The sequence below is a fragment of the Notamacropus eugenii genome, chromosome 5, assembly GCF_028372415.1.
Source record: "Notamacropus eugenii isolate mMacEug1 chromosome 5, mMacEug1.pri_v2, whole genome shotgun sequence".
Classification (NCBI taxonomy): domain Eukaryota; kingdom Metazoa; phylum Chordata; class Mammalia; order Diprotodontia; family Macropodidae; genus Notamacropus; species Notamacropus eugenii.
Genome location: NC_092876.1, coordinates 80,104,259 through 80,128,169, shown reverse-complemented (window position 1 = coordinate 80,128,169; position 23,911 = coordinate 80,104,259). Strand labels below are relative to the sequence as shown.

Below are 23,911 nucleotides of genomic sequence, written 5' to 3'. Positions count from 1 at the left end.
GTCCTACTGCTTGGGGTCTTTGGCTAGAAACTGAGGTAGCCATCGACTCACCTTATTCTCAGGTTCATCCCCTGATAATAAATTATCTTGCTCAGAGAAATGTGCTCAGTTTACCTTTTTGTTAAATTTCACTTGCTACATACTTGTAGTGCTGTTGAGTCATTTTCCATCATGGATGATCCCATTTAGGTTTTGGATTAGGGCTTCTACCACAAAACTCCTTAGAAGGCAGGTGGTGAGAATGATATTATGCCCATTTTACAAAAGAGAAAACAATCTCAGAGAAACTGTGCTCAGATCCACACAGCTGGTAATTACAAGGATTACAAGCCAAACTCCTTATACCATTCAATGGAACCATGCTACCTTGGCCAGGATCACACACACTTAGTAAGTGAAGGAGCTGAGACAGAAACCCATCCATGTCTTCTAATTCCTCATAGGAGCTGAGGAACTTGTACCAATACAGACACGCACCATCTTTGCTCTTTCTTCTACCCCATGTTGACTTTCAGGTAACATTGTAACCAATTTACAGTCCTTTGGGGATTATCTCCCCTATTTACTAAAAATGAACCGCAAGTGAAAAAGCTGTACTTAGTGTGAGTTTCTGGATTTTAGGGCATGTGAAAAAACTGGAAAATAACCAAAAAAGAGCAAGAGAAGATATAAGGAGAGGTCGACAAAGGGGGCTGAGTGAGAAGCGAGAGACTTGATAACTGTTTTCCCGAACAAGCACGTGGCTGCTGCAGCAGTCGGCCATGTGAAGACCAGCTCATCTCCACCCCCACGGGAGACCTTGGGCTGGTGCTGTAACGGGTGAATTTGTTTGACTTCCTAAGTCAAAAGCGACGAAAGCGTTCTTCAGGATTCTTAAAGGAAGGACAGGAGTCCAGCTCCCTTCCATGGCTTGGGAGGCACTGGGGGAAAGAGCGCTGGCTGCAGAGGGAGAATCCCGGCAGGGAGCCGGGGCCCACGTGGCCCAAGTGTGAAGCCCCCCGGGCCGGCCGCCAGGCAGCCGGCACCTTGTGGCCCTGCCCGCCCTCCGGGCCCTTCCGCTCCAGTCACGCAGCCCAGGCGTGGGGAATGTGCTGGAAGGGTCACTGAGGCAAGTCCTCTCTGCCCTCCCGGTATCAATTTCCTCTTCCCTAAGATGCGGGAGCGGGGGCGCTGGGAGGTGTCCTGCTGAACCCCGCGTCGCGGCACAGTGGCCGGGGGAGGATGGGGGGAGAGGGTCGTTAGGGGGCAGGTGAGGTCGGGCTGTGGCGACTCTCCGGACGTGTGTCAGGGTCACCCATCCCCCGCTCCCCAGGGCGGCCACGCGGCGCCCCCTGCCGGACGGCGCCCGTGGGAACGCCCGCTCTAGTCCCCTAGCTGTGACTTCTCTCCCCGGTCCTGGAGTCCTGGGGCCAGCGCGAGACGGAAGGGGTCGGGACACCCCGAGCCCAGGAGCGTGGGGGGGATACAAGGCGAGACCTTGGGGGAGGGGCGGTGGGGTGGGGAAAGAGGGGGGGAGGGGAATCTACCACCCGGCTGTTGCTTGGTGACCCTGCCCTCTCTCTCCCCACCTCCTCCCCCCGCCCGTCTCGGGCATCAGACGGTTCCATTTTCCCAGGAGGGGACGCCTCCCGGCTGAGTCTCTCTCGAACAAGCACTCCCGGATGGTTTCACCCGCCTTCCCCCCCTATGGATGGTGGAGCGGTCTTCTTGACGTCACAGGGGCGGGGCTCGGCGGCGCTGCCGGGTGCGGGAGGCGCCATTGGAGCCGGCTCTACCCGAGAGCCCCGAGCGGAGGCGCCGGAGCAGGTCGGGCCCTCTCGCTACCGCCGCCACCGCCCTCCTACTCCTTCTCCTCCTCCTCGTCCTCCTGCTCTTCGTCCTTCGGCCCCGGGCATGGCGTGCGGGGCGACGCTGAAGCGGCCCATGGAGTTCGAGGCGGCGCTGCTGAGCCCCGGCTCGCCGAAGCGGCGGCGCTGCGCCCCCCTGCCGGGCCCCGCGCCGGGCCTGCGGCCCCCGGACACTGAGCCGCCGCCGCTTCAGCCCCAGTTCCAGCCGCCGCCGCTTTCCCCGCCCGGCAGCGACCGCCGCCTGCGGACCCCGGGTAACAGGGGCGGGCCCTGGGAGCCGGGGCGGGGGCGGCTGCGGCAGAGGGGAAGGGCCGGGGCCCAAGGCCGTAGGCTGGGTTGGGCCCGAGCCGAGGCCCGGGGAGGGGGAGCGGGAACCAGGGCAGGGGGCTTCGGGGCACGGGAGGGAGAAACAGCCGACGAGCCTCCGACCGCCCGGGGCGGCCCCCCGTGGCCCAGTCTTAGGAAAGAAAAGCAGCCTGGAGGGCTCCCGGGGTCCGCCCTCGTTCTCGGCGTGCTTAGCTGTTGCGGCGAGGCGATGCTCCGGGGGTGGGGGCGTTTCCGCAGGCGGGGGCTGGGGGAATTGGAAAAGGGAACACATCAACACCGCGTCTGGCATTACTGCAGATTACATTAGGGGAACTATGGCCCTGAGAAGAAGGGGAGGGGGTGAGGCAGAAGAGGACTACCTATTAGAGCCCATTTCCACCAATTCAAAGGGACTGGCCCAATTTCTTTTGTTCAGGAATTTTCTTATGTCAAATCTGGTTTGAAAGGGGTATCCTCTCAGGGCTTAGAAATCATTGATTACCCTAGGATTGTTGTGATTGGATTGGACCTGTAGGTAGTTGAAGAGATGGCCACATAAAAGAAGAGAAGGGAAAATCTCGGCTGAGGCCTGCCTTGATTCGTATAGGAGCCAAAGAATGCAAAAAAAAAGGCTTTATTTAAAAACGAAATTTAGTTATGGCCAAAGCACTTCCTGAAATAGGAGTGTCAAAAAAAGTCCTTGGGAAGTAACCTTTAAGTGCTTAGTCTCCTGATCCTCCAAGTCAAACGCATGGCTAACTATTTTTTTCCTTTAATCGTCCAATTCTCCCATTCCTTCTTTGGAAATAGAAGATTCAATTCCTTTTTCATTTCACCAACCTAGTCCAAGCCCTCACCTTCCCATCTAGATTACTGCAATAATTTTAGTCTAGTTCACCCTGCTTTGTGCTGTCAATCTTCTTAAGACATGATTTCATCCTATCATTCCCTGCTACTTTTCAGATCATATTCAAACTCCCATCCTAGCATTACATCAGTTGACCACACCTTATGTATCCAGGTTTCTCACTCTTTTCCAAAATGGTATATGTTCAAGCCAAACTGGTTTCCTTCCCATTGATTCTTTTTCCATTTTTTTCTCTGTTGATGTTGTCATCACCAGGAGGATGCCCTTCCTCTTCACTAAACCAAGACTTCACTTCATTGGAGGCTGAGCTCAAAACTCACTTCCATTACACTAACACTACGCCCACAGTAATCTTACTTTGAATCTCTGTCTTAGCACTTAAAGTAGTATTATGGTAAGTTTTATAGTTAACCTCTACTTGCTTGAATAGTGCCTTAGTATTTATTCTTTGTTTCAGAGAATGCCAAACTTGATATTAGAGTATTTCTGGCCCTGCCATAAATGAGTTGTGTGACCTTGGAGATGTCTCTGTGCATCTTTGTGTTTCACATTCCTTTTCTATAAAAAGGGAAGGATGAATGCCTACCCCAACTTCTCTCCATTCAGCCTAATATTTAAGTACTTTCTACATATGAGGCATTTGTGCTGGGTTCTGGGGACACTTAGAATGAAAAAATGACACAGTTCTTGGCCATCAAAGCACCCTAGAGAGGAGACATCAGGGACAACCTGCTCAAATAAATGGAAGCAAGAAATGTCATAATGAAATCAGGGGACTGTTCTAACAGTCCAGTTTGATTGGAACATAGAATACATGAAGACAAAACAATGTGAAATAAGATTGCAAAGGTAGGTTGCAGTTAGATTGGAGAGTGTCTTAAATGCTATGCTAAGGCATTTATATTTTATCCAAAGTAAACAGAGAGCCATTGAAGGTTTTTGAGCAAGGGAGTAGCATGATCTGACTTGTGCCTTAGTTAACTGTTTTAGTTTGCTGTGGGAAAAATGATCTGGAAAAGAGACTTCTGAAGTCAGGGAGACCAGTTAGGAGGCTGTTAAAGTAGTCTACACAAAAGGTGATGAAAAACCTGAACTAGTGTGGTGGCAGCGGGAATAGAGGAAAGGACAAAAGATGTTGTGAAGGTAGAATTTATAGGACTTTGTATCTTATTAGATGTGAGAGGTGAGGAATGACTAAGGTTTTGAGACTGGAAGGCTAGTAGTACCTTAAAGAGAAATAGAGAAGTTGAAAGAAGGAAGAGATTTAAGTGGGAAGACAAACTCAATTTGAGTATGCTGAGTTTTTGTAGGACATCTAGGGAGGAGATGGGCGGTTGGGAGTTGTAAGACTAAATAATTTAGTACAAAACTAGGACATCTGAGAATCAGGTGAGATAATATGTGTAAAAGCGATCCAAAAAATATAAAGTGCTTTGTATTCCTCAGAATACTGTGCTAGAACTGGATGTATTGTAAAGACGTTGTTGCCTTGAAGATCTTCAGCATTATAGGGCTTTGTCATGACACAGTCTCAGGAGTAGTAGGAAGGAGTGTACCGAGCTCTACCTCTGCCATTCCTACCGTTATTCCCAGTTCTTGTTTCTGAGTGTGTGACAGCCCTGCAGATATGTGATGGTGACCCTCTCCAGCGCCTCCCACCTCCAAGGCTTCTTCTCTCAAGGCTAAGCATCCCTAGTCCCTTCACCATTCTGGGTGCCTTGGAATTCCCCAGCATGTCAGCATCCTTTCTGAAATCTGCCACCCAGAACTAAGCACAGTGTCCTAGAAAGATGCCTAGCCAGTACAGAAAATATCAGGACTATGAGCACATCCATTCTGGATATTTGACTTTGATTTATGTGGCCTAAAATGGAATTAATTCTTGTGTCTGCCATGTCACATATTTGGTTGGTATTGAGCTCACCCTCCATTGAAACTCTTGGTTTTTATTTCTCTTGTGGTAATGTCTTATCACTTCTTTCTATCCTATATTTAGTCAGTTGATATTATTTCTAGTCTTAAAGTGAGCCTACTGCTTAAAGATCCATTTTAGTTAGATGTGTAGTCATTTATACTGAAAATATTTTGTTTAAATTCGGTAATGAAGTCACACAAAATTACTGATGGCTCGCCATGCTGGGTATATTTTGTATGAATGGAGCCTTTGGAATTTAAAAAAAGAAAACCTTTGATTCCAGAGTGGAAGACTGAAAACATGTGGGGTGAGAATGAAAGTGGTAGAAGTAGTTATTTGGCTGCATGTACAAATGAAACCAACGTCATGATGAATGAATTTTAAAACCAGGATGGCAACAGTTATCTTAAAGGTTTCAGCCTAATGGTTGTCAAACTTCACAAAAAAAACTTAAATTCATAATAATTTGAAAAAAATATATCAGAACTCTTTGTGAGAGAAAGAAAATATAACATCAAACAATATAATATCTTTAGTCTAAAAGGAATCTGTCATCATTCTCCAAGGACGTGAGTGTTGGTCCGCTGACAGTCTCATGCCCAGTGCTTCTATGTTTGCCCTGGTATAGAGACCAAGACCACCGGGCCTGTGACTTCATGCAGGCTGTTTTTGGGATCCAGTAGGATATCACTTTGCCAAATAGTCTGAGAATTATTGATTTCAGTGATTCCATTATTGCCACTTAGAGAAAGAGGGGATTTTTTTTCTTTTTAAAAATACCCTTTAGTTCTTTGTATAGTTTTAACTATACAAATATATATATATATAGTGTTGAGTGGGATGTTGAAAGACATTATTAGCATTCTATAGTATGCTCTTTCTCTTTTACAATCACTGGTAAATATAAATTAGTTTCCTCTCCTGAGCTATATGCCATTTCAGGATTGGTATTGGTCAGTCTTTTGGAGTACAAGGGATTTGCCTTCCCAATTTATTCACCTTGTAGCTGCACTAGCAGCTGGTAGTTGATGAAAGACCTTCTGTTCTCCAGAGCATTTGTTCTTCTCACACGTGTCCTTTCTTGTCTTTGCATTTCTTTACATATTTGTAAAGAATCTGACAATTCTTTGGTCTTGAGACAAAAGAGAAGAGGACCTCATAGTTTCAAGTGAGCCAAAATTAGAGTCTGTTTAGAACTATTGAATGAAAACTCTGCTAATCTTACATTCTTGTAGACTATTTAAGCCACGGATTATACGTATACATGGCTTAGACTAAAGAAATAAGTCTACCTAAATCTTCCTTGGGGTTTCATCTGTTTATATCTAAATACCTTGTGTATGCTTTCTAAGTTGGAAACTGAATACCTTGATTGGAGGATTGGAGAACCCACAATGCAGTAGGGAATTAAAGTGTGCTTGCGTGTGTGTGTGTGTGTGTGTGTGTGTGTATTTCAAAGTTTGACATAGATATAGAAATGATTTATGTTCTTTTTGTATTAACAACTTATGTGCATGTAGTTCTCTTCAACAACCATTAACTTGGTGGTGGATACACAGAGATAGACAGTGATCGTCCCAGGCTCCTTCCCCCTTCCCCCCCTTTATAATGATCCCTGCTCTTAAGGAGCTTGTAAACTACTGGGTTACACCATGCTTGCTAAATAGGAGAATTATCTACATTTAAGGTTACCCCAGCCACTTTGAAAGGCAGTAAAAATAATGACCAGAAAGCTCATTTTGTTAATTTATTCATTCAACAATTAAAGCTGGATTCAGTTACCTCTTTAGTCCTTTTCTAGCTGTGTGACTGGGAGTTCTCTCTGAGTCTTGGTTTTCTTAGCTGTAAAATAGCAGCTAATATCTGCTGATAGCAGATTATTTTAATTATCTGTCTCAAAAAGTTGTGAAGATCAAATGCGATAATGTATATAATATAGAGCTCTGCAAACTTTCAAATGCTTTACAAATGCTGATTGTTGTTTATTAATTGTATAAGGACAATGCTAAATGTTGTGGAGGAGTCAGAAAATAAGACAGTCACTGCCCTCTTAGAGCTCACGGTGTAATAGGGGAGAAAAACATTTGTACAAATATCCACAATATAAGATAGAATGTGCAGGCCAATAGAGAGGTATGCAGCACTATGTTCAGAAATGCAAGAGACCACTTCTTCCTGGAGGCACGAGGGCAATAGAGAAAGGGAGGGAGGCAGAGGCAGTGTGATGTGACGGAAAGAAACCAATTTTAGATTCTGCTTCTGAAACTTAGGAGCTGTGTTCCCAAGGGCGCGTCATTTTGCTTCTGAAACTTTTACTTTGTCATGTTCACACATAAGGTGCTATCTAGATGCATGTGAATAGACTGAATGTGACAGGCTTGAAAGGAAGTAGAAATGATCAGTGCTGGTAGGTGAAAGCATGAACATCCTTCAAGTACCACACTATCATTGATTAACATTTAGCTGACTTAGCCTAGTTTCCTGAAAGAGTTATTATTGCATTACTCTTGTCCAGTATGTTCAGAACCTAGAGGATATGCTTACTTTCTTTGATCCTAGTCAAACCAGTGCATAGATTGCACTTTTTTTGTAAATAGTATTTTGTTTTTCAATTACATGTAAAGACAATTTTCAATATTTGTTTTTTATAAGATTTTCTGTTTCAATTTTTTTCTCTCTCCCATCCCCCTCAAGACAGTAAGCAATCTAATAAAGGTTATACATGTGCAATCATGTAAACATATTTTTACATTAGTCATGTTGTGAAAGAAGAAACAGAACAAAAGGGGAAAGCCACGAACATACACAGAGTGTATGTACAGAGTGAAAATAGTACGTGTTGGTCTGCATTCAGACTGTAATTCTTTCCCTGGATGTAGATAGCATTTTCCATCATGAGCCTTTTGTCTTAGAACCTTGCGTTGCTGAGAAGAGCTAAATCTGTCATAGTTGATCATGGTACGTTGTTGCTATTACTGTGTACAGTGTTCATTTTACTTAACGTATAAGTCTTAATAGGTTTTTCTGAAATTCACCTGCTCATCATTTCTTACAGCACAATAGTATTGAATTACATCTATATACTGCAGTTTGGTCAGCCATTCCCCAATTGATGGGCATTCTCTTAATTTCTGATTCTTGGCCACCGCAAAAAGAACTGCTACAAATATTTTTGTACATGTAGGTTCTTTTCCCTTTTTGATATTTCTTCGGTATATAGAACTAGTGGTATTGCTGGGTCAAAAGGTATGCACAATTTGATTGCCCTTTGGGCATAGTATAGACTGCTCTTTAGGATCCAGGAACTTTAGAGGGAGAGAAATTAGCAATATCTAATAGGCAGTTTTTCATAACTCATTCATATATGTTTTATGGTTTACAAAGCACTTGAATATGATAGGGGCAGTGGGAAGTAAAATACTGAGGTAGAAGTGGGAGAACAAATATCCTGAGGGAATAAGCAGTACTTGTATGGAAGTAAAAAACTGAGGAAACCCGAAGACACTGGAGAAAGGAATCTGAGAGAGGCTCCTTACCATTGTATAGAACTCCTTTGTGGTCAGACAAGTTGAAGAATTGTTGACTTTTGAACTCTCATTTAAAAATTAAAATTGACTATAATACCGTATATACCAAAGTACCAGAACATTACTTGTTTGGCTATGTGAAAGTGTAATACATACTTTCATTTTCTTATAAGCAATGATTATTTTCATCTTTAATCCGTGATTTTACCAGTACTAACATGAATTTACCGATACCAATATTTTACCAATACCAATAATACCAACATTACAGATTGCAACCCTTCTCTGACCTTTTCATCCTATACAGTTTATGTACATAAATGCTCCATCTACCCACTGCACGGGAGGCTTTATTTATGGTTTCTTCCTCCCTCTCCCCTTCCCCCAATATCTCAGATACACCATTGTAACACTTGAGCTTTCTGTCTACCGTGTCTCTTTGCCACAGCCACCTCCATTTCAGGTTTGTGGATCTCTTCTTTGATATCTTTAATGTAACTTCTTGCATATGCAAGTCATTGTTGGTAACATAACTGTAGTTTGGTTTATTGTGTTCCATGAATGCCAGGAGTATATATTATCACCAGGAGATTTATTGGAGAGATGGGCTTTTGCTGCAGTAAGCAGTTTGGCATGATTGAAAACTGTCCAGTTTCCTATGTGTAATCCAGTTTTCACATCCTCCTCAATTCTGGAACCAAGTCATTGTCATCTGCAATACCTCTTCAGGGTCTTGACAGACTAATTCAATGGCCTTCCATCCAGTGCTATAAGAGTAATATAGTCTGTAAACCTTTATTAAACTCCTGCTATGTTCCAGGCACCACCCTAAGTGCTGGAGGTACAAATATGAAAGACACTTAATTCCTGCCTTTAGGAAATTCACAGTCAAATGGAGAAGACAACAAATGAAAGATCAGAAGCAAAAGGGGGTAAGGGAAACAGTGGAGAAAACAAGTCCAAAATGACTGCGGCCGGGTGGGAGATGGAGCATTGTCTGAAGGGATTGTAAGGTTCTTTCAAATGAAGTGTTGTGGCATAGTGAGGTGAGCACCAGATTTAGTTTTGGAAAACTGGGGTGAAAATCTTTATCTTGGCTACTTACTATCTGTGTGATCTTCTGCAGAGCCTTTCTGGGCTTCAGTTTCTTCATCTTTAAAATGATAGAACTAGACTAGATTAATCCTTAAGGGCCACTTCCAAGTCTAATTAACCCAAATGCTTCCTGCTCACCATTCTGTGTTGGCATTGCACGTGGAAATTAGTAATTGTATTGCAATCAAACCACTTTGAGTATTTTTGATAAAATTACTGGTGAACTTTAATAATAGATATTTGTAAAAACAAAACTTAAGATTTTCATATTGTTCTGCATACATCATCTCATTTAAGCCTTTCAGGCAACTCTGTGAGGTGGGTTCTACGGTTATTATCCTCATTTTATAGATGAGAAAGACAAAGCTCAAAGAGGTTCTCATTTGCCCATGGACTCACAGCTTATAGATAGGGGTGAGATTTGAATCGAGGTCTTTTTGACTGAAGGCCTTGCACAACCCTCCCTCACTCAGATCAAATTCAATTGCAAGTCGTGGCATCCTCTTCCTGATGTCATGTCCTCTTTGAGAACAAAGGACAAACCACAACACATCCAGTAGATGACATTGCCCTTTAGTATTCTGAAGCTGTACAAAATGTAGATCATCTTGTAGTTCTAGGGATCGTATTGCAATCCAGATTTTTTTTTTAACCAATAAATGCAGGCAACTAGTTCTTCTAAGCCTTCCCCACTATGTCAGGCAGACAGTGATGGACCTTTCTAGACAAGTGATCCACCTCAGCTCAAAATAGCCCAAGTAAGAGGCAGGGTGACTTGATGGGCCTGTGGCAAGTGGTATGAAATAACTGAGCCTCCTACTTCCCTTCCATACACTATACACATCTTTTGCTTTACCTGGTCCCTATTCATGGCTCAAATTCTCAGCATCACTAGAGAGCAAAAGACTAAAGAGAAACGAAAAATTTCATCAAAAAAAGTTTGGGGAGCCCTGTTGTAAATGGTCCCTAACTGGGCTCCTCGGCATTAAATAGGGATGGACTCTATAGTCAAAGAAAGATGGGAAATGGAGGTGCTTGTTGGAAGAGGATTCTGCTTAAGGATGGGGTAAGAAAAGTGCACTGCATTCTGGAAGGCAGAATAGTCCAAGACAGGTCCTCACTTGGCTGCTCTATAAGTATGCAGCCTTAAGGGGTGTTTTACAAACCTTAAAGCATTATATGAAAGTCTGTTGTTACGTTGCTCATTTGTCAGATAAGTGTGTTAGAATAGATGTTCTTCAAGAACCCTTTCCTGTTCTAATATCTGTGGTTTTTAAATTGTTCAGAATGGAGACCTTGCCTTTGGATGCTCAGTAAGTTGAAATTAATCATAATGGGAACATGTTGTATCTGTGAGGCATGAGAAGAGGGGAAGATATGCATAATAAGCATTTTTAAAGGGGATCATGGCACATGTATGCTTTTAGGAAATGCCCCAAATTTATTTAGACAGAGCAAGTCTGTTCCTTCTCTCATGCTGATCTTGAGGTTCTTAACCATTATGTATGTCAGACCCCTTTGATAGTCTAGTGAAGAAGCTTGTGGGCCCCTTCTAGAATCATGTTTGTTTTTTTAAGGTACATAAAATACATAGGATTAAAAGGAAACCAATTCTATTGAAATTCATTTATCAGAATTTACAAAAAAGATAACAGATCCTAGATTAAGAACCCATATATTGAAAATTTAAGGAGAAAGATACAATGAGTTTTCTTTTTTCTTTTTTTAATTAGAGCAAATATTTCAGAACATCAAACAAGAATACAGTCGCTATCAAAGGTGGAGACAGTTAGAAGTTGTCCTTAATCAGAGTGAAACCTGCACTTCAGAGGGTCAGTCACACTCTTCAGTACTTACAGCACCAAGCTCACCAGGTAAGAAGACTACAGGTTTAAAATTCCTTTTGTTTACAGTATTTGGTTAATGGTACCAGTGATAGGGTTTTCATGGAACTTCAGATTTAGTATCAATTTATGTTAATAGAATATTTCAGGAGGGTACATATATGCATATATATACATTTGGGATAAATATTTTTGCATTTCCCAGTTGAGTTTTTTCTGTTAATTTAGGCAGTTTGCCAAGTAGCTATTAGAAGTTAGCAGAGCCACCGGAAACAGCGGATTGATGCCTCTCTTTCCATATAGTCACACCCCACAAAAGATAGTGTTGGCCAGCAATGGCTCACTGTAAAGTCATTAATGCATTACGAACAAACACTTGATGAAAAGTAGTGAAACCCAACAGTAATATTGTTGCTGTGGAATTAACTCCTCCTCAACTCCAGCCTCATTTTGCCTCAGGTATTTTCATCAAACCAATAAATCACATTGTTAGGATCTGCTTGTCTTTGCAAAAGCCAGATGCTCTGTGCTGTTGCTTCATAACACTAGAGTACACTGGGGTGATAAGCTGTATGCTATCTCTAGTAATGTTTTACATGGTTTGATATTATTACTAATCAGAGACCTGCATAGAATTGCAATGTAAATTGTCTCTAGTTTTTCAGCCCAGTTTCATGGAAGTGGGGTGACCATTTGTCAGAGAAGTCCCATTTCCAGCAGGGATTGTGTTAGATGATCCTCTGAAATCCCTTTCAGTCCTTAGAGACTGATTCTCAGATGAAGATAGTAATAATCAGTGTGCCTTTTAGGCTTTCAGAGATGATTCCATTGCATACATCCTCCAGGTTTATTAGAAAGCATTTAAGGTATTGGTGATTTTGGTAACATGGTTTCAGCTAATTCACATTATTGATCATCTTGGCCAGGCCTCTCCATTCCCTACACCTTAGTTTCTTCACATTAAGAAGAAATTGGACTAATTGATCATAGGATCATGGATATCCAAGCCAGCCCCTCATTTTACATTTGAGTCACGTATGTTGTGATTCCAACCCAGTCTCCTTTCCATTGCACTACTCTTCCTTCTCCCTGAGGTCTCTTTCTGCTTTGATTGTCACAGTCTCATTTTTGCTTTAAAATCTGATCTATTTGTTTAAGTCTTTTGAAGCTTTTCTGTAACATCAGAGCATCAAATGTGTGCCACATTTTATGATGTTAGAGCCATTCTCTCAAGCTATCTTTGTATAACAATTTGTGGTTCTTAGGCGTTAGTATATATGTTCTTAGTCCCAAAAACCTTACAAATTTAATTAGGACCAGGATTTTTCAACCCCATTCTATATATGAGGAAACCGAGGCTCACTGATTTGCCCCGAGATCTCGTGGTTCACAAGGGGCAGAACAGGATGCTGCTCTTTATCTAAGCTTTGAAACAAGAATGAGATTTTGGCAGAAGCTCCATAGACTTTGTGGTTTTCTTTGTTTAGGTTCATCCTGGATGAAAAAGGACCAGCCAACATTTACATTACGACAAGTGGGAATATTGTGTGAACGTCTCTTAAAAGACTATGAAGATAGAATTCGGGAGGAATATGAGCAAATCCTCAATACAAAATTAGCAGGTGAGTTGAGGCAGTGCTGTACTGATGCAGTTATAGCTTTCCATGAAATAGTAACTTTCATAGTGTTTTCACTGGTATAGGTATGAGTTTTGGTTTTTTAAGGTAATCAAATTTGCCTGCTGAGGCACCTGATTTTGCTATTGTTTTCTTGGTTTCATCTTATGCACATAAATATGCTATATGTACAAAGTGTCACTCAGATACTGATTTGACCTGGTTGGTGTGAATGACAAGGAGTGTTCTGTGGCACTTGTTCAGCTAACACTTTATAGATATGTGCCAGAGCACAGGGGCGGGCTGCCCCATTCCTTAGACCTGGAGGGCAGACAGTTCAGGTCAGGCTAGAATGAGCTTCCTGTTAGAGATGGAGGGCAGAGGCAGGAAACAGCTTGGGAACTGAGACAGTGCCACAGGTGTCCTTTAGGGACCCCACTGGCCTGCAGCCTTCAACAAGTCACCTCATTTCTGTTCTCAGACTCCTCAGCTTTCTCACCTTGCATTTGGATAGTGATTTACGGTCATAAATGTGATGTGGTGGTATTATGTGATTATAAGGGAGTGAAAAAGTTCTGAGTGAAGTGAAAAGAACATGGTAGGAGAGAAATGAGCAGTGCTTTGGGAAAAGGAGGACTTTATGAAGTCCTTTAACAAATAATTTTTAATTTGACATAGAGCATAATAGCTCATCAGGAAAGGATTTGGAGAAAGGAAACTGAGTTACATGATTTAAGTAGATATTTCCTCTCAGTACTTTAAAGCACCACCTCTAACCCCTATCAAATTCTCTGCCTGCATAGAATTTTAAACTGGAAAAGACTTTTTAGGGATCATTTAGTTCAGCTCTGTCATTTTATAGATGAGGAAACTTGGGGTACAGGGAGTGGGCCTCAGTAACTTTCCCAGGGTTATGCAGCTAGTATGGAACAACAGGGTAGAAAGTTAGGCCTTCCAGTTTTCAGTCCTGTACACTTTGCGCTCTACCTGCCAGTTGGCTTTAATGATCTTCTCTGCCTAAATTCCTACAGTGCTTTGTCACTGACCTTCCTCTGTCATATGTCACAGATCTTTATTTAGTCAGTGCCATAATTGTCCATTTTTACAAGTGGGTCAGGAGTTTCCCTAGCCCACAAGGCCACTGTAGGGATTACAGCACTATTAGGCCCAAGAATTATGGGTGACTGGAATATGGGGAAAGTTAAGGGGGTGGGAGGTGGGAAGGAGGAACAGAGAAAAGAAAGAGATGTTTGGCAGGAGGGGAGAGTGCTAAGAACAGTTGGTTCAGGCATATTCTCACAGCTCTCATTTTCTGTATTCTTCCCTTCACATGCTAGGCTAGGGACAGAGTAGATGGCCTTTTGAGCTTTTATGAGTCTCTGACAGCCCTCTTCCCATTGACTGCATGTTCAGTTATTCATTTCCCACCCATCTCCTTGTACTCCCATTCAGGTCAGTCCCTTTTCTGCCCCATATATCCTCTTGTTCAACTCGTGGCACTAAGCCTAAGCCTCCTCTGCTTTCCCTTTCTGTGCCACCTTGCCCCTTGTACCTGTCAGGGTACTTTCCTGCTTTCCACTCTATTTCACCTTGGAAACTCCCTCTCTAAAGAAGCCTTTCCCACTCAGCTGGGAATTAACTGGCAGGGTTTTTCTCTGTTGTCATTTGCCCTGCTAACCATGCTCCATTCTCCCTCTGATATTCCCTCATCTTGGAGCCTGTGTGGAGGAAGTAGTAATGCAGAGAGAGGGTGAGGTTTGTAGAGATTGTCTCGATCAGTGTTCTCTAGAACATAGTACACTGTCAGTGCATGACCTTCTGTTTATGAAGGCACTCAGCAAAGGTTTGCTCTTAAAGACAAAAAGAGGCAATTAGGATGATAACACTCTTTCAGATAACAGAAGATCAAAGTGAGCACTAGGCAATTGGCCACGAAGTTCTAGAGGAGGGGGCAGGTCCTAGACTGTAGGAGGACTGGCGGGCTTGGAGACCAACTTGAATGTGGGGAAAGGAGTCTGTGGAGTTGATTAGAACCCTGAGATTCAATGCATGGAACGGTATCTTTTCCCCTCATAGAACAATATGAATCTTTTGTGAAATTCACACATGATCAGATCATGCGACGATATGGGACAAGGCCAACAAGCTGTAAGTGATTCCTCTGACTCATTTGTCAGGGTCATCTTTATCTTTTCTTTTTCCAAAAATTCTAAAGAGTAAAGATTTTTACATTGTGTGCCCTAGACCCATAGGGTCTTCTGCTGAGGGCAGTGGTTAGACTGGGCCAGGCCCCTCTGCAGCACAAGGTGCCAGCCCAATTAGGGCAGGTGCCTTTTCCCTCCCGTTGATGTGAATGCTGTGAGAAAAGGCAATTAAACCCACTCAAGAAATCCAAATTAGGCTTTTTTTCAGATTAAAACCCATCAGTTTGGTCCTTTGACCAAATTTTTTCATTTAGTGCTCAGGATTTCTTGATTGTGAAGATTGTGGAACTTGCAGATACCTAAAGTTTACTTTAGTACATCAGGGGTCCGTGATTTCCTCCTTATGGGTGCTCCCTCCATCAGGTTAGACTTGTAGTCCTCCTTTACTTTAGGAGATGGTCATCTTGAGCTGCTAGAGCTGAGAAAATTCTTTCCCTAGTATCTGATTGATCCTCTGGCAGAGAAGTTTCTCTAAACTTGCCTTAGATGGCTCTTGGAAAACAGACCCAAGGTTAGTACTTACACCACTGACACAGCATTTAAGAGCCTAGTAGCACAATGAGACATCGGTGGATGGAGGACAGTTTTGGAGGTCTAAAGTTCTAAAGTAGTCAAAGAAAGTGCAGAAGAGTTGGGCCCAAGCTCATTTGATTAAATCTTGAGAGTTTTCATTCCAGTGAGTACTAAAACCTGTATGCCATAGAGTGTTCTACCCATATTCCCATTTGTATATCAAGAAAGTACAACACTGTATTTTTGCTGATAACTACTACTCTCTTTTTGCAGACGTGTCTTGAATTTTCTTTGCATATCTGGGTACCTGGTCTGACCTCAAGAGATGGCTGCTGTACACTTTTGCAACTGGTTTGATATCACATTTCAGCTCCAACTTTGCATCCTGAGAACACATAAAATATCTCTGCAGGTCCATTTTTATATAACTTGAAAGACCTTGAAACTTTCTGGTTGCCACAAAGCATAACTTTCTTTTCTGCTCAGCCAATAAACAGCTGTGCCCTACCATGAGATATTTCCCAAACACAAAATACATGGAGCAGCAGTTTAGCAACGTAAGCCTTTATTGGCACTAAGCAGATGGAACGTCTCCCCAAGCCCAGTTCTGTAAGGTGTGTGTGTGTATGTGTGTGTGTGCGTGTGTGTGTGCGCACTTGGATGTGTGTGTGTGTGTGTGTGCAGGTGTGGGTGTGTATATGTGAGTGTGTTTTTTAAGTTATTATTTGTACTGTGCAAATTTTTGATCTTGGGGATCCTGGCTGTGAATTTGATGCACGACAATTATGGTTAGAAACATTTTTTGGTCTACAAGGATCAATAATGTTTTGGTGACCATAGAAGTTATAACCGTGGATTGTTTTGTGTGTAGCTATTATTGTTAAATACAGGGACTATTTTCAGGCACAGAATATTAATCATAATTTAGGTTGGACAGTAGATGTGATTATGATGACAGAGAGAGGTTTTTGTGTTTGTAGGTTTTATATACAGCATGGAATTAGTACAAGCTGGAGAAAGGATCATTTGACCTATGGACTCGGCCTAGCCGTGCTAAGAAAACACCTTGACTCCAAGCCTTAAAATACACATGTGGAGTCTGCAGCTCACAGCGGCTTGTGTGCTCATTTACACAACCAGGAGCTCCACCAACACTTGACCTCTCAGAAGAAAAGGCTTCCCCAAGAGCAGTAGGTTTAGCTTATCTTGGTGTCACACAAGTGAATGAGGGTGGCCCTGCTCGGTCCAGCATCATATTGTTACAGTTAGTAACGGTGTGTTCATCTTGGGTCATTAGACTAGAAACAGAACTTCTGATCCCACATTCAGGTTTTTCCAAATTCTTCCAAGATGTTTCAGTGCTTGGCTGCTTGAATTTTTTTTTTTAGGGGGTGCAACTGCCCTGAGTTGATAACATGCTGTTCTTCTCCTTTGAATTTCCAAGGTCGAAGGACAGAAAGTAACCTCTGTTTTGAGGAGGTGGAAGTTTAGTGTACTTTTTTTTTACTGTGACTTGTCAAGGACCATATTCCACAGCAATGCCTTGTTTCATTCATTATTGTTTCTTGAGAGTTAAATGTTTTTAGTTTAAATATAGGCTAGAATTTTAAATTAGGGCTTACTTTGAAAAATGCTGAGTTTAGTTCAAATGTATGCCAATGCCTTCTGGGTGGATAATATTCAGAGACAATTGTTCTTGATCAGACGGCATAGAGAAACCTTTTGGAATAGTCACATTTGCAGATTGCCTATTGATGAATGTCTTTGACTTAAATCTAACCAAAAAACTACAATGTTATCCTTTGTACATTTTCATTATATAGTGTTAACGGGCTTAGTTGCAAACCAATAAAATACTTAAGCTGTTTGTTTATCTTGCCTTCTTAATATTGTTATCAAACATTGATTGAATTCATGCAATTTTATAGGAGGCTGCTTTGATCAATTTCTGAGTTTGACATGACATGGAAGATTTTGTTTCCCTTCTCCCCCAGCCTAGGGATGATTTTTAATAATTAAAGAATGATTTTGTCTCAGTTTTGAGGGTTATTGCTTCATCTCTTTTCTTCTTCCAAGTGGCAGTGGCTACCTGTAGTAGTAGGAACTTAGATCTTCCTGAGGATAAAGACCTCCTTTATCTTTCTCTCTGCCAGGGCCAAGCGTAATATATTACAATAGACATGTGGTAATATCACACTGCCCAGTTAGTTATTAGTCATTCAAACATTTACAGTGTGTCAGAGCCAGAAAAAAACCTAGAGATCATTAAGCTCAACCTCATCATTTTATAAACCAGGAAACTTGGGCCTAGACAAGGAAAATCACTTGCCCATGATTAAACAGCTGGGAATTTTGAATCAAGGTCTACTGATTCAAAATGTCATGTTCCTTCTGGTAAAATAGGTCTCCATGCCACAGGCAGGTGGGCAGTGATTTGTTACCCTCAGATAAGAAGGTCTGCCCATAGTTAAGAGGATTTGTTTCCAGTAGTTTCCCTCCAAGCTATCTCTGTTCAGCTCTGCAAATGCGATCTAGGAATAATACCATCAAGGGATACAAGTAGAAAACAGAGAAGAGTATGTTTGAGGTAAAGGGACAGCCAGAAAAAAAGACCTTCATCTCTGTTATGGCTCCCAGCCTTAGGGAGTGATGGCATGCACAGAAATACCCACCACATAATAGGAGATTTCAGAGGTGGGAAAGATGACTCAGCTAGAGAGACTTGGGCAGGTTCCACACAAAGAGTGACATTCAAGCTGGTTCCCAAAAGGATAGACAGGAGGAAGGAAAGGTATTACAGGTGGTGGACATTGAGTGAGCACTTGGCTTAAATCCTGATCCTGCCACCTGCTTGATAATATAAGAGTTGGATGAACTTCTCAAAAGTCCTTTCCATCTCTGTATTCTGTGATAAGAAAGAGTGAAATGGGGCCATGATCTTTGAGTAATGCTAAGTACTTTACAAATATTATCACATTTGATTGTCACCACCTCAGGAGGGGGTTATTATCATCCCCATTTTACAGTTGAGAAAACTGAGGCAAAGAAGAGGTTATGTGACTTGCCCAAAGTCCTGCCGCTGGTAATTGTCTGAAGCTGGATTTGAATTTGGGTCTTCTGACTCCAGCTCAGTGCTTCCTACACTGTGCCACTTGGCTGTTGACTACAAGACTTGCTTTTTTCAAGGCCTAGTGGGGATAGCATGGGCAAAGTGTGTAGGTAGAACATAGGCTCCTTAAAGGCAGGGACAATTTTGTTTTTGTCTTTGTATCACCAGCACCTAGTGCTATGCCTGGTGTATGGTAGGTATTTAATAAATCCCTTATGAATTGAATTGTCATGGTGGTCATGATCATAGGGGATAGTCCTTGTGGTGTTGCCTGGCACGTTGGTGGTAAAGACAAGTGCAGTGTAAGCCTTTCAGTACTGTGCTGCGGTATGTTCACCACGATTTACTTGTGTGTTGCATTTTTAGGTTTGTGACATTCCTTACAACCTTGTAAGGTGAGTAGTATAAAGATAATTAAATCTCATTTTACAGATGAGAAAATCAACTCATCAAAAGGTGACTTGTCTAGAGTTCTCCAAGTAGTGTGTATTATCCAGGATGATTCAAACTCCAGTCTTTCCCATCAAAGACCACACTGCCACTATTACAATATGCCTCTCTTCTCCCTCTCTGTCCTCCAGAAGAAGAGCTGGTTCTGAATTGGTGGAATTGGTGTCCCTTGTCTTGCTTATTATGTGTCTTACACATTGTAGGGACTTTATAACTTTCATTGTTTATCCATTCTAATAGACTTCCATGTGTTTCCCTAGGCCCTCATATCCATTATCTTGGAACCATTTCATTCTAGAAGCATTGACAAAGCCACACTTTTCCATTTTCATGTTACTGTTTGAGAATTCCCCAGGAAGTGGGCAGGGCAGAAGCACGGGGTGGGGCGTACTGAAATTAGATTCTCTAGCTGTTTGGATCAGCACGTGGCTGGGGAAAAGTGCAACCAGCTAGAGAGAAGGGACCTTGTAGTCTAATACTTCTAATGGGGAGAAGAGGGGCACACAAATATCTGAAACATGGTCTAATAGGGAGTGATGGCATGCACAGAAATGTCTACTGCATAATATGAATTTCAGAGGTGGGAAAGATGACTCAGCTACAGAGACTTGGGACAGATTCTACATAGAGAGTGGCATTCAAGCTGGTTCTTAAAGGACAGACAGGAGGAAGGAAGGACATTATAGTTGATGGGCATAGACTGAACAGGGTAACCTGTGGGAAATAGCAAGTTGGAATATACCAGTTCTATTGAATAAACCAGAAAAGGTAGTTTGGGAATCAGAATTGAGGGGCAATTGAATGTTGGGCTAACATGTTTGTCTGTTATTAGGAGGCAATTAAAGATAAATTTTGAACCAGAGATGTGATGATTGGTCAGTATAGGGAAAGAATAATTTGGAGAAACCAGTTAGATGAGGGAATGTCTGAGCTAGGGCAAGAACCAGTGGGAATAGAAAGGAAGAAGAGGGAGAAAAGAGGATCTCTGGGAAGGGAGACCTGATGGTACTTTGATCACTGGATCTGACTCATCCTTTCAGTATTTTATTAAGCATCCACTATATGCAGAGCCTGTTCTAGGGGGCAAGGGCAAATACAAATTAAGATTAGACTGTATCTCTGATCTCATCGAATGTACATTCTAGGAGGAGAGTAAGACACCCAGCTATTTATGAGTATTTTTCACAAGTGCATTAGGGAGGGGGATAAAGTATTACACAAGATGTGAGATGGATTACCAAGGAGTCTTGTGTGTCTGTATGTGTCTGTGTGTGTTTGGTAGGTGAGAATCAGAGAAGACTTCGTGGAGGAAGTGGTCATTGAGATTGCCTGTTTAGGGAGAAGTCAGAAGGTATTGCCTAGTTTGAGCCTGGGTGACCAGGAGCCCTTGGGATCCCAGACAGCTTGGTGTAGTGGAAAGAGCTCAACACTCTAAGTAGGATTGTGTTTAAATCCCAGCCCCACTTGCTACCTCTATGAACTTGGGAGGTTGCTTCAACTCTTTGGGCCTCAGTTTCTTCATATGCAAAATGTAGGGATTGAATTAGGATTCTTAAACTGGGGTTTGTGAATTTAAAAAAAAACAACAATTTTTTGTAACTATGTCAGTATACTTAATTTCCTTTGTAATCCTCCACATTTTATTTTATGCATTTAAAAACATCCTGAAAAGGGATTGCATACGCTTCACCAGACTCCCAAAGGGTAGAGGGGTCCACAACTCAAAAAATGGTCAAGGACCCCTAAATTAGATGCTCTCCAAGGTTGTGCCTCCCAGCCCTAACAACCTGTGACTTTCCCTCAGAGCTCATGTCCCATTTCATTTCATGTGGACTTAATAGGCCCCACATGAAGTGCAACAGTTCTAACGGTAACTGTTCCCTTGAGTTCCTCTAACCAACAAATCTTATCTGCTTGTTCAGCCCATCTCCCATAGTCTTCGGTGTATTGGTCAAAGAGTCAGAAACTCCTGTGTAAAATGGGAAATTGAGAATCTGGCCACCCCAGTCTTCTTGGCTGCCTGGCTTCTCAGATATCCTCCTGGACAGCGCCACCATGTGGCCACATTCCCAGCATCTTCTGACGCCACCCTTCCTCAGTCCATACCTGGCTGTCGTTTGCCTAGGGCCATCAGAATCTCAAATGGTGACTGCCAAAGTTATAGCCAGCTCGAATTTCTAGAGTTCCTCTGAGTGCTGTACAGATTTGACCCTAATCACAGCCCTGGGAGATAGGTGCTCTTTATCATGCCCATTTTGAAGGTGAGGAAATTGAGACTTAGGGTTAAGTGATTTTCCTTAGGGTCACACAACCAGTTGTGCCAGTTAGTTGCATATCAGCATATTTAACTATCTATCAACTTCAGGAGATTTAGACCCGAAAGGAATCTTGGGTTATCTAGCCCAACCCCTTCACTTTACAGTCTAGGAAATTGAGAACAAAGTGAAGTTAACTTTCCGAAAGTCATGCAGCAGTTAGGATTTAAACCCAGATCTTCTGACTCAAAACTCAGTGTTCTTTCTACTACACCAATCATCCTGTGATTCTTACAGCTCAATAGAAGTCTTTGACTTTTCCCTTAGTCTTCCAAACTCCCTAGCTTCCGAAAGCTTTTCTTTGACCCTCTTTTTGCCCCACCCCACCTAAGAATTCGAGGAGATCTTGGTTTAGATTCCACCTCTGAGACTTAGCAGCTCTTTGACTAAGGGCTAATCATTTCTCCTTCCTGTGCATCAATTACCATATCTATAAAATAAAGGTAATAATACTTGTCTTTCCTGCTTCACAGGCTTCTTGTGGGGGAAGCATTTTGTAAACTTTAAAGGATTAACTTGGAAACTATAATCATGCACCCCTTTCAAAGCCATCCCCACATTACTTCAGCAGATCTCTTTTCATCTGATCCTGTTTGTACAACTTCTGATTCTTTTTTTTTTAAGGTTCCTGACCTGAAATGCCTTCTTCCCCTTTTCAGTCCATCAGAGGCCTTCTGACATAATATTACTGCTTAAAGCCTACCTCAGCCTGGAAGCCTGGGCACCCCTAGAAAGCAGTTTGGCATTTTATCCCCCAAATCACTGAACTGTTTACCCCCTTGACCCAACGATACCAGTAGTAGGTCCATACCCTAAAGAGATCAAAGAAAGAGGAAAAGGACCCTTACATTTATAGTAACTCTTTTTGTGATGGCAAAGAACTGGAATGGGGAGGGAGGACTGTCGGTTGGAGAATGGTTGAATGAATTATGGCATCTAAATGTAATGAAATATTATTGTGCTATAAGATACAACAAAAATTTTGGAGAATCCTAGGAAGACTTATGAACAGACAGAATAAAATGAGTAGAACAAAGACCAAATTTATACAGTAACAACACTTTGAAATCAACTTTGAAAGAGTGAAGAACTGTGATCAATACAGTGATCAACCCCAATTCCAGAGGACTGCTGATGAAGCACGCTACTCATCTCCCGACAGTGATGGACTCAAGAGTCAGACTGAAGATGCGTATTTTTGGACATGGCCAGTGTGGGAATTTATTTTGTTGGACTGTACATATTTGTTACTACCAGGTGTATGCTGGTAAATGTTTAACAACCTGTTACCAGGGGGAAAATGGAAGCAGAACATACTTTTAAATTTTATCTGAATTATTGAGATTTTTTTCTGTCACTTAAGTCTAAATGCTGTACTAATCAACGAAACAATAAATCATTCTCAGATCTGTAGGGTTTGCCAATTTCCAGGGTATGTTCACACTGATAATTAACAAGCAACAAATGAGTTTGAAGTGGTTTCATCACTTCCCAGGCAAGATTTTGTTTTGTTTTCCACAGGTGAGGAAGAAGTGGAAGGGAGAGAAAATAAATGCTTTTCAATTGAAAAGGTACTAAAAATAGATGTGTTGGGGTTTTTTTTAGAGTATTAGGTTGTGATGCATATTGGTTGTATGACCTTGGTTAAGTGACTTAACTTCTCGTTGCCCACAAACAACTCAAGACTATAAATTGCAGAGCAGGTGCTTTTGTGTGTGCATTGGTAGGGGAAGTTTCATCACCAAGAGTTCTTTATATCAGTGAAAATCATAGATCTGATTAAAAAGTAAAAAAAAAAAAAAGACTTGGCTCTTAATTCTACTTTTTCTCACCATCGCCATCACAGTTGCAGACAATAAATTGAAGATAATGGAGTAAGTGTTCCAAGATGACGCCTAAATTGGGAATGTGGCTGGTTGAAAGGATGGTGTTGCCCTCAACAGTAATGGGGAAGTCCCAAAGTGAAGGGATGTTGGTGGGGAAAGATAGCGTCCAGCTGGGACTTGAAGTGTAGTCTCCTGACTTCTAATCTAGGACTGTTTCTACTACTACAACTTGCCTCAGTGGTCTAACACCTGATCCTTCCCTATCTCCCAGGGATTCAGAGATGAAATACATGTTTATTATTGATGATAATTCTGAGTAGATTAAAAGCATCCTTGCCTTTTCCATTGTCTTAGTAATTCTATATATATTATATATATAAAATCTTTTGCTATTACACATTCTTAACAATTTTTGTCTATGCTACTTCAAGAGATCCCTAATTTCATCCATTCCTCAGCTACTCATCATATAACAC

General features: G+C 42.0%; 1 protein-coding gene across 2 annotated transcripts; it reads left to right on the top strand.

Moving 5' to 3' along the window:
- Positions 1-1,707: 1,707 nt before the first annotated feature.
- AKIRIN1 (akirin 1) lies at positions 1,708-17,602 on the top strand. 2 transcript variants are annotated; one of them, XM_072609980.1, is made up of 5 exons: positions 1,711-2,101; positions 11,292-11,432; positions 12,890-13,024; positions 15,095-15,166; positions 16,009-17,602. In XM_072609980.1, the coding sequence occupies exons 1-5, from the start codon at positions 1,894-1,896 to the stop codon at positions 16,017-16,019; spliced, it is 567 nt and encodes a 188-aa protein (XP_072466081.1). In that variant the 5' UTR covers positions 1,711-1,893; the 3' UTR covers positions 16,020-17,602. The 2 variants fall into 2 exon arrangements, with proteins under 2 accessions (XP_072466082.1, XP_072466081.1); XM_072609981.1 differs by lacking the exon at positions 15,095-15,166 and having other exon boundaries at positions 1,708-2,101.
- The last annotated feature ends 6,309 nt before the right edge of the window (positions 17,603-23,911 follow it).

Coding starts and splice junctions, on each gene's coding strand:
- AKIRIN1 (XM_072609980.1), top strand. CDS start 1,894: ATGGCGTGCGGGGCGACGCTGAAGCGGCCCATGGAGTTCGAGGCGGCG. Junction 2,102..11,291: donor CCGCCGCCTGCGGACCCCGG/GTAACAGGGGCG, acceptor TTTTTTAATTAG/AGCAAATATTTCAGAACATC. Junction 13,025..15,094: donor CCTCAATACAAAATTAGCAG/GTGAGTTGAGGC, acceptor TTCCCCTCATAG/AACAATATGAATCTTTTGTG.